Here is an 11,107-nt window from a genome sequence, read left to right as displayed (position 1 = left end):
ACTACAAACATACTGCATAACTGTTTGTATAATGTGTGTATATATATACTGTGCATATATAACTGCATAACTGTATAATGTATGTATATGTATAATGTTTCTATATATATAGGATTTTTATTCCATGTGTAAATTAAAAGGATATGATAAAAAGAAAATTTTTACATTGAAAAATAAGAAAAATAAGAACCAATTTTTTGCCCCCTTACAGAAAATACCCTCCTGTTGAAAATGTATGCTGTGGACCTTGTGTTCTCTAGCATTGAGATGGTCAGACTTTTTCATTTCTTTCTGATTAAATAGGGAGTGTCTCCTGGACCCGCAGGACTGCTGGCCACTGTGGCTCTAGGGGCTAAGTCAAGTATATGGCTTTTTCAGGATCTTTGGGGGTGCAGACGGAGTGTTTCCTGCTTAGTTCCTGTGTCAGCAGGACAATTGATGAACTGCTGCTGGGGCAGGCTGGAACCCTGTTGCAGAACTACTCAGAATCTACAGTCTGACCCATTTGGTGGGCTCATCTCCAGGGGCCCTCAGACTCTGGCCGGGAGGGACTCGATCTGGTTTGGCAGCTCCTTCGGGTCCACAGCTAAGTGGCGGTCTGCATGCCTCTTAACCAACCCGTGGATGGACATGATTCCCTCTGAGTGCCCTTCCATAAGGTACTGGTCACAGAGTCAAGTCAAAGGGGCTGTATTTGAGTCCTCAGGGGTATGGAGCTGATTCCAGCACTGTAGCTGGGACCCCGTCGTCAAGTCAAGCTGCTTGGGTGTAGGCCTGTGATCTCAAAACGGTTCTCTATGGTCTTGGGCTGCTGCACCAGGGTTGCACAGTCTCCTACCTGGATCCCTACCTCCCATGAGGGGGGCAGTTTTGTCTACGGATGGATGCCAAATTATCATTCAGGAATATAGAAAGATGATGGCTTATTTCATCATCTTCTGACATCACTCTTCCTTACTTTCTTCTTTGTAATTTTTGAATGATGCTTTTCTATTGCATAATCCAAAAAATTTTATAATTTTCCACTTTGAGATCATATACCTCTTTTGCTGAATTAGCTAAACCCTTGAGAATCTTGGATACACATATAATGGTGCAGGCTTTTAATTAAATATTTTAGTTGTTCGCAACAGTTCTAGAGATATGAAATTGATTTTTATGTTGGTCCAGACATCTATATAAACACTTCTTTCATTTTTTCTTTGGAAATAATCATGTTTAATAAACAGTTTAATCCTACTCTTAATCCCTTAACTTTAAACTTATTATCACGTTGCTCTTACTAGGTATAATAAAATGGTGAACTGCATTAGGGATAACGGAGATTTTGTCTTTTTCTTAATTTTAAAGAAAATACGTCTACATATTCCACTTTAGAATGTGTGTTCATTCAGTTTTTATAACTATAATTTGACAGATTGATGTTTTCTGATTTCACTGTTTTTAAAATCATAAAATAGAGTAAAAACAAATATTCTTTTATCTATGAGACAATATTGTTTTTATATTTAATCAACAGTAAAAAGTTATCATCTAAATAAGTCAAGTATATTGGAATAAGAAAAATCATCTAAAGAATCCTTAATATTAAAGTAAACAGAAAAATTATTTTTATAATACTGAAAACAAATACAAATCACATGGAAAACTGTGTAAAAGTTTTAAATATGTCATTAAAGTAAAAACAAAAAATTATTTAATCAAACATTCAACATATAAGTTCAGAAACAAAAATGTAATAGAACAAGAAGATCTTAAGTAAATGAGTTAAAATAATTATGCATATATACAAATGTATATACAGATGTTACATTAATGAATCTAATTAATGAGTATGTATCAAATTTATGAGTTGCAATTTTAGATACATCTAAGCAAAACAAAACTAGAAAAATAAACCTATGCAACAATTAGATATCACACTATAAACTATCTTAAAAATAACGACCAGAAATTCAAAATTCTAATGGCATGAAGTCAAACCCATGGCAAATTTAATTAAAGAATATAAATAGGATAAAGTTCTAAAGATTATTACAAATCATAGCTAACCACAGACATTGAAAGAATTAAATTATTGTAAGATGTGATTTTATGTCACTCTATGGCAATAAATTTTCAAATCTAGAGAAGAATAAGGATTTTTCAATCAGTATACAGGTTGGGGAAAATGATCCCAAAATATAAATAGACAGTAATGAGACCAACAAGCAAATAAGCATGAGTGATACTGGAAAGATTATCAAACATTTGTAACTAAGACCCCCATGACAAGACAGTTTTATAGCAACCACATCACTTTTATTTATTTTTTATTTAAGAATCATTCGTTTTTGGATGATAGAAGGATATTATTAAGGATATTATTGGTGTAATACTTTGTATCAATTTGTATAATTTAGAAAAAGCCAATAATTTACATTGCCATATCACTGTGAGTATGCATTTGCGACACATTGGACAGCGGCAAGCTTGGTTATGATTTGGAGAAAACAAAGAGCATAAAACATTCAGTAATGTCTCTCTCACATGTCTCCCTATACGTGGGGAGACATATAGATGGATATGTAAATATTTACACATATCTATATTTGTAAATATAAACAATTTATAGATATAATAAACTACAGGTATATATTAATTTAGTACACTGTATTTTTAAATTGTAACTTTGCATACACCTAAGAAAAATAAAACATAAACAGCAAACCTACATGGTAACTAGATATCACACCATGGAATAATTTGGTAGGATTATGAAAAATCTATGTTGATTTTTAAATTCATTCCTAAAGAATCTATTGATGTTATAAAGATAAAATAACCTTTGATTTTCCAAACTTTTAGATGGCTTTACTTGAAACTATTCTATAACACATTATTGAAAATATTGCTTTTAGTCTAACATACAGTTTTATACATGGCTGGCATCAATGAAAAGATACTTTTCTCAACAATACCCTTTTCACAGCATTTTTCACCTCCTTATTCCTTAGGCTATAAATCAGTGGATTCAACATAGGGATGATAAGAGTGTAGAACACAGCTATAATCTTGCTTTTCTCTGGGGAGGAGATGGCCCCGGGCTGGGCGTACATGAAGAACACGGTCCCATAGAACAAACTCACCAGAGTGATGTGAGGGCTACAAGTGGAGGTCTTACCTCTGCCATGGGGGGAGGGGATCTTCAGGACAGTGGAGAGTATGTAAGCATAGGAAACCAGGATGACACTTGTAGTGACAATGATGAGGGAGGAGAGAATGAACAGCACCATCTCGTTCACAGACCTGTCTACACATGAGATCTTGATCAGGGCTGGGACATCACAGAAGTGGTCCAGTCGGTTTTCTCCACAGAAACGCAAGCTGAAGGTGAATCCTGTCTGGACCATGGAGTTGATGCCTCCACATATGTAGGAGCCAATTACTAAGTGAACACAAACCTGTTGAGACATACGGACAGGATAGAGGAATGGCGAGCAAATGGCTGAGAAGCGATCATATGCCATCACAGCCAGAAGAAAGCCTTCAGTCCCAACACAGAGAGCAAAGGAAAAGAACTGTGCTGCACGGCCATTGTATGAAATTTTCTTGTCCTTGGACAAGAAAGTAGCCAGAGCTTTAGGAGCAATGACTGTGGAGTAGCAGAGATCTAAATAGGACAAGTTTCTAAGGAAGAAATACATAGGCGTATGAAGTCTGGAGTCCATCCTGATGACAATTATCATGCTGATATTTCCCACTACGATGACCATGTAGACCAGCAAGAAGAATAAGAATGAGATGATCTGTATGTCTGAAGCTGTTCTGAAGCCCAGTAGAATGAACTCAGTCACTTCTGAGGAATTCCTGTTCAGCTTTCTTCATAGCTGAGATCTATCTGAGAAGATGAGGGGGTGATCATGAAGCCTGTGGAATGCCTTTCGACTCCTGAAGTTCTCAATGAGAGAAAAAGTGCTAAGAGGTGTCCTTGGCAACGTATCTGACAGAAGAGCCTTATTTTTCTAATATATTTCTTGTCCTCATGCTGTGGGGAATGTAGATGGGCAGGGATGTCTGGGACAGTGATGACATCAGCCATCCTATGCCCTTTGCTCCAAGCTATGGAATCAGGTCCACTGAGTCTAAATTATACCTCTTTCAATCTAATAGATCTAAGATAACTACTTGAACTTCCAATGCCTTGAAATCTTTTCTCAGATGGAAGATACTAATAATACCTACATTAGAGGACCACTGTGAAGGTAACATGAGAGAGTAGGAAAAGAAACATTTCAGTTACTAGCACACCTTAAAAGCATAATAAATATTAGCCAAATAAATAAATCAGCAAATAGGCACCTAAAAATTATTTTTGCATTAGGAATGGAAAAATGAGTGAAACACAGATCATTTCCTTCCCCACCACAAAGGCAGTTAATTTGGTTCTCAAAACATTCCACTATTTAAAAGACATTAAGAGGGATGCCTGGGTGGCTCCGTGGTTGAGCATCTGCCTTTGGCTTGGGTCATGATCCCGGGATCTGGGATCCAGTCCCACATCGGGCTCCCGGTAAGGAGCCTGCTTCTCCCTCTGTGTCTCTGCCTCTCTCTGTGTGTCTCTCATGAATAAATAAAATATTTAAAACATAAAAAATAAAAATAATAATAAAAGGCATTAAGAAACATGAGGTCACTGCTTCATGAAGGCGAATGAAGCATCAGTCTCAAAGTCACGTGAAATGATCAATCAGACTCCTACATGAACATGCTCTGTTCAAACTCTACTTCCTACTTCATCTACTTTGAATCTCTGCTCTCTGATTCTGGTACCTCCACGCCCATGCTGCAGCCAAACTCCAGCAAGTCTTTTTTTCTTTTCCTGTCAAATGCTAACATCTTAGTTATGGAAATTATTCTGTTTACATAGAGAGACATAAAATGGTTGAAGTACAGGATTAACTTCTCTAACAAGAAGTGGTTTCTCTCCCTACATATATTGCTAATTTAATTGAAGACATTATAAATAGAGAAAAAAATATCAATATTACATAGGTTTTGTTTTTTTGCTTTCTTAAATGACTATCCATCCTAATAACAATAAAAAGACAAAGAAGCACATGGATAAAATATTAATAATTCTAAGTGTAAATAATATTTTTTATCAGAAGAAATTAAATCCATAAAAGAAATTTCATGTTAGAATTGTGTAGTTCCATTACTTTACTTAATTTCTGAACTGACAAAATTTTGTTTTCCTTTCAAGGAACTTATTGAAGTCACACTTTTATTTAGAAATTTTCATAAAATTAGAGTCAGAGGTGAAACTGATTCAGCTTCTGTTACTCTTTTTTGTGTATGTGAAGTCAAAATGTATTTTTAGTTAAAAGTACGGCACTTCAATTCATATAAATCTGAGTTTTATTCTTGTCCTGCCACTCACTGATTGACTAATCTTGGGTAAATTGCTCAAATTCCACAATCCTCAGTTTTCTCATTAGCAAACTGTGTCTTAGGACATTTACCCCACTGGATTGTTGTTATAAAGATTAAATTAAATGATGTGCATAAATTAAATGAAATATGTAACATCTGAGAAGAAAAAAGTGCTCAATAACTAATGGACCTATGAAAGATTGAACAGAAAAAAGAATGTTTGCTAAATTGAGAAAAATGGTCTTCAAAAAAAATTGATTTTCAAAAACCATGTACCTTACTTGGGATCCAGCAGATTCCAAAGCATCACTGAAGAATGTTAATAGCCTTTAAAAAAAGCTTTGAGGAAAGTGTAGTAAATTATAAAAATGCTTCATAGTGTATGTAGACTTATTCTACTGAGTACACTCAATCAGTAGATTTTTTTTATTTCTAAGTTTCATGTACCTCATTTTTACTTATTTGAACCAAAAGAGAATCTTAGTTTGGGTCTTCAGTTGGAAACTCAAGAAATATCTTACTCTTTATATTCTGCAAAGACTGAATACAAAAACAAAACAAAACAAAAAAAACAAAAAATTTTATCTGCCATAAGTTTCATCTAGCCACATAGTTTATTCTTAAACACAAGATGGGAGATTAGAAATACATATATGTAAATGCATAATGTTTATGAAAAGTAAGAAGGCCCAAGAGGTCAATTAGGTCAGATTTTGCCAAACTTCCCCCTACCTCAGAGTCACCTGGGGAGGCTTTGTTTTGCTCTGCTTTAATACTGACTCTTGGACCACATCTCATTCTTAATTCACCGAATATTGAAAATTATCTATTAGTGAGATGAGTGTAGAGAAACATTTGTTTATATTTTAAGATTTCCATCTGACTAAAAACAAATCAGTCCCTATGTAGAAGTTTGAGGATCAGTGAATTTGGTCTTCTTCTTACTTCCTGGAAGAATAGTGATTTTCTCCATCAAAGTCAATCAAAATTATGGTTAATTATAATGTTTCCTCTAAAAGTACACTTTTGACCCTTCATTGCATTGTTTTAAAATACTACCCCCAAGAATTTCTATCTTTATCTAAAACAAATATGTAATAAATACAACCCATTTCTTGCTTTTCTGTTGCAATGGATATTTATTTATTTATTTTTATGTATGATAGTCACACAGAGAGAGAGAGAGAGAGAGAGAGAGAGGCAGAGAGAGAAGCAGGCTCCATGCACCAGTAGAGGGAGAAGTAGGCTCCATGCACCAGTAGAGGGAGAAGTAGGCTCCATGCAACCGGGAGCCTGATGTGGGATTCGACCCCGGGTCTCCAGGATCATGCCCTGGGCCAAAGGCAGGCCCTAAACCACTGCGCCACCCAGGGATTCCTGCAATGGATATTTAAAGTAGATTGCTACAGGTTTATTTAAACCAAGTTCACTTTCACTTCCAAGGTATTCCTTTACTTTCTTGACATTTCCACTCTCTACATCTACTTTTATCGTGGGTTCTAAAAGATCATATAAATAATGCCATAAAAGTAGAAAGTATATTTTATATAAAGCAAAATGTCTTGGTCTGGAATATTTGAAGAAGCTCTGAGATTTTATGAAACCTCAATAATTTTAAATAAAATTCTGCAATTTAAATGACATATGTTTAATGATTTATATCAAATTCTAAAAACAACTCCTAATCTAAAATTATTAGCAATAAAAGTTACAAGTGAAGGGCACCTGGGTGGCTCAGTGGTTTTGAGTGCCTGCCTTTGGCTCAGGTCCTGATCCTGGATTCCTGGGATTGAGTCCCACATCAGGCTCTCCACAGAAAGTCTGCTTCTCCCTCTGCCTGTGTCTCTGCCTCTCTCGGTGTCTCTCATGAATAAATAAAGTCAAAGAAAGAAAAAGAAAGAAAGAAAAAAATATTACAAGTAGTACACCTACAGGTCAAGAATAATTGGACATTGAAAGCAAAGAACACATGTGATGTTTTTTACCCTACATAGTTGCAAATTAACTTTTAATATGCATTATTCAGTTAATTAATATCAACACAATACATGGTAAATGTCATATTAAATTTATTTTTCTTTTTTATACATTTGTTGTGTATATAAAATAATATTTTATAAAATACCTTATAATAGCTACCAACTATTTTAAAATTCTATAACACTCCTACTATACTGATGTAGTTATACTTGTGTATTCTTGCATAATATATTCATTATCTCAAACTGTTCTCATTTTGACTTTTTACTTAAATCCATTAATTTGGGGGTACTTGTTTATTAAACTCTACTAGTACTCATAATCTCTCCTCAATGCCAGGTATCAAACATATTTAAATTTCTTATATTTGCATATACTGTTCACAATCTCCACGTTTAAAAATTTTTTCCAATCACATATGTTCCTCATTTGGAAACTAGAGATAACAATAGTATCTTCTCATAGAGTTGTTGTGTGGAAGATGACGGAAGAGTAGGGTCCCCAAGTCACCTGTCCCCACCAAATTACCTAGATAACCTTCAAATCATCCTGAAAATCTATGAATTTGGCCTGAGATTTAAAGAGAGAACAGCTGGAATGCTACAGTGAGAAGAGTTCACGCTTCAACCAAGGTAGGAAGACGGGGAAAAAGAAATAAAGAAACAAAAGGCATCCAAGGGGGAGGCGCCCCGCAAGGAGCCGGGCTAAGGCCTGGGCGAGTGCCCCCAGGACAGGAGAGCCCCGTTCTGGAGAAGCAGGAGCTTCACCAATCTTCCAGGATGGAAAGGCGCTCGCAGGGAATTGTAGCAGGACCCCAGGAGGGCGGGGATGCCCTCAGGCTCCCTGGGACACTAACAGACACATGTGCCCCAGGGAGAGCGCCACACCCCGTGTAGAGCTCCCTAAAGGGCTGCAGCACATGCACGGCTGGACCCGGGAGCAGCTCGGAGAAGCTCGGGCGGTGGCTCCGCACATTGGGGCATGCATGGCCCCAGAGGAGCTCAGAGGGGCTCTGGCAGAGGCTCCGCGCGGAAGGGGCTGTGGGGCCAGGAGTGAATCCAACAGTGCAGGCCTGGTAGCACAGGACACCGGGGACACAGCTCAGAATCTAGCACTCCCCCCCGGGACAGGCAGAAACCAGGAGGGCACAGGACAGCAAGGACACACCTACCCCAAGCTGAGGAGGTCAGCGGCCCCCACCCCGGAGCATCCAAGCCCCTGCAGACTGAGAGCTCCGTAGTTACTGCAGGAGCTGAATCCAGGACTCAAGAGCTGGCCACCACCACTGTTGCTGTTCCTCCTGGGGACTCACCAGATAAACAGCTTAAACATCTTTCACTGAGCCCTGCACCAGGCAGGAGGCTGAGCAGCTCCCCCAAGTGCTAACACCTGAAAATCAGCACAGCAGGCCCCTCCCCCAGAAGACCAGCTAGATGGACAGGTAAAAAACAAATTATTGACCAAGCAGCACTGGAAAGTTCCAGGGGAAAAGGAGGGACTTACAGTATACAGAATCAGAGGATACTCCCTCTTGTGTTTTTGTTTGTTTGTTTGTTTTATTTCTGTCTGCTTCCCTCCCTTTTTTTCTTTTTTTCTTCTCTCTTTTTCTTTTTTTCTCATTTTCTTCCTGTTTTCTTTTTTGTTTTTCCTTTTCTTTACTTCTTTCTCTTCTATCTTTTTCTCATTTTTCCAATACAACTTGTTTTTGGCCACTCTGCACTGACTAAAATGACTAGAAGGAAAACCTCACCTCAAAAGAAAGAATCAGAAACAGTCCTCCCTCCCACAGAATTACAAAATTTGGATTAAAATTCAATGTCAGAAAGCCAATTCAGAAACACTATTATAAAGGTATTGGTGGAGCTAGAAAAAGCATAAAGAACTCAAGAGACTTCATGACTGAAGAATTTAGATCTAATCAGGCAGAAATTAAAAATCAATTGAATGAGATGCAATCCAAACTAGAAGTCCTAACGACGATTGTTAACAAGGTGGAAGAACAAGTGAGTGACATAGAAGTCAAGACAAGACATTATGTGGAGAAATATTAGATTAACAGCAGACCTCTCCACAGAGACCTGGCAGGCCAGAAAGGGCTGGCAGGATATATTCAGGGTGCAAAATGAGAGAAACATGCAGCCAAGAATACTTTATCCAGCAAGGCTCTCATTCAGACTGGAAGGAGAGATAAAGAGCTTCCAAGACAGGCAGTAACTGAAAGAATATGTGATCTCCAAACCAGCTCTGCAAGAAATTTTATTAATTTTTTTTTCTGCAAGAAATTTTAAGGGAGACTCTTAAAATTCCCCTTTAAGAAGAAGTCCAATGGAACAATCCACAAAAACAGGGACTGAATAGATATCATGATGACACTAAACTCATATCTTTCAATAGTAACTCTGAATGTGAATGGGCTTAATGACCCCATCAAGAGGCGCAGGGTGTCAGACTGGATAAAAAAGCAGGACCCATCTATTTGCTGTCTACAAGAGACTCATTTTAGACATAAGGACACTTACAGCCTGAAAATAAAAGGTTGGAGAACAATTTACCATTCAAATGGTCCTCAAAAGAAAGCAGGGGTAGCCATCCTTCTATCAGATCAACTAAAATGTACCCCGAAGACTATAGTGAGAGATGAAGAGGGACACTATATCATACTTAAAGGATCTATCCAACAAGAGGACTTAACAATCCTCAATATATATGCCCCAAACGGTGGCGCTGCAAATATATCAATTAATAACCAAAGTTAAGACATACTTAGATCATAATACACTTATACTTGGTGACTTCAATCTAGCGCTTTCTACCCTTGATAGGTCTTCTAAGCACAACATCCCCAAAGAAACAAACGCTTTAAATGATACACTGGACAAGATGGATTTCACATATATCTACAGAACTTTACATCCAAACGTAACTGAATACACATTCTTCTCAAGTGCACAAGTCAATCCCATTTACAATTGCATCCAAAAGCATAAGATACCTAGGAATAAACCTAACCAAAGAGTCAAAGGATCTATATCCTAAAAACTATAGAACACTTCTGAAAGAATTTGAGGAAGATACAAAGAGATGGAAAAATATTCCATGCTCATGGATTGGCAGAATTAATGTTGTGAAAATGTCAATGTTACCCAGGGCAATTTACACGTTTAATGCAATCCCTATCAAAATACCATGGACTTTCTTCAGAGAGTTAGAACAAATTATTTTAAGATTTGTGTGGAATCAGAAAAGACCCCGAATAGCCAGGGGAATTTTAAAAAAGAAAACCGTAGCTGGGGGCATCACAACGCAGGATTTCAGGTTAGACTACGAAGCTGTGGTCATCAAGACAGTGTGGTTCTGGCACAAAAACAGACACATAGATCAATGGAACAGAATAGAGAACGCAGAAGTGGACCCTGAACTTTATGGTCAACTAATATTCGATAAAGGAGGAAAGACTATCCATTGGAAGAAAGACAGTCTCTTCAATAAATGGTGCTGGGAAAATTGGACATCCACATGCAGAAGAATGAAACTGGACAACTCTCTTGCACCATACACAAAAATAAACTAAAAAATGGATGAAAGATCTAACTGTGAGACAAGATTCCATCAAAATCCTAGAGGAGAACACAGGCAACACCCTTTTTGAACTCAGCCACAGTAACTTCTTACAAGATACTTCCACGAAGGCAAAAGAAACAAAAGCAAAAAT

At 37.3% G+C, this 11,107-nt stretch overlaps 1 protein-coding gene across 1 annotated transcript; it reads right to left on the bottom strand.

Annotated features, from left to right (window-relative positions):
- Window positions 1–2,930: 2,930 nt before the first annotated feature.
- Window positions 2,931–4,878, bottom strand: LOC121488825 (olfactory receptor 12-like). The gene is made up of 2 exons (XM_041751106.1): window positions 4,813–4,878; window positions 2,931–3,857 (listed from the first exon to the last, which is right to left on the bottom strand). Exons 1-2 carry the CDS (start codon window positions 4,876–4,878, stop codon window positions 2,931–2,933), a joined length of 993 nt encoding a protein of 330 aa, XP_041607040.1.
- Window positions 4,879–11,107: the final 6,229 nt, after the last annotated feature.

Source organism: Vulpes lagopus, chromosome 4, assembly GCF_018345385.1.
Source record: "Vulpes lagopus strain Blue_001 chromosome 4, ASM1834538v1, whole genome shotgun sequence".
Lineage (NCBI taxonomy): Eukaryota > Metazoa > Chordata > Mammalia > Carnivora > Canidae > Vulpes > Vulpes lagopus.
The sequence above is the reverse complement of the archived record's forward strand: the minus strand, read 5'-3'. Positions and strand labels throughout refer to the sequence as shown.

Coding starts and splice junctions, on each gene's coding strand:
- LOC121488825 (XM_041751106.1), bottom strand. CDS start 4,878: ATGTTAGCATTTGACAGGAAAAGAAAAAAAGACTTGCTGGAGTTTGGC. Junction 3,858..4,812: donor GCTGCAGCATGGGCGTGGAG/GTACCAGAATCA, acceptor CTATGAAGAAAG/CTGAACAGGAATTCCTCAGA.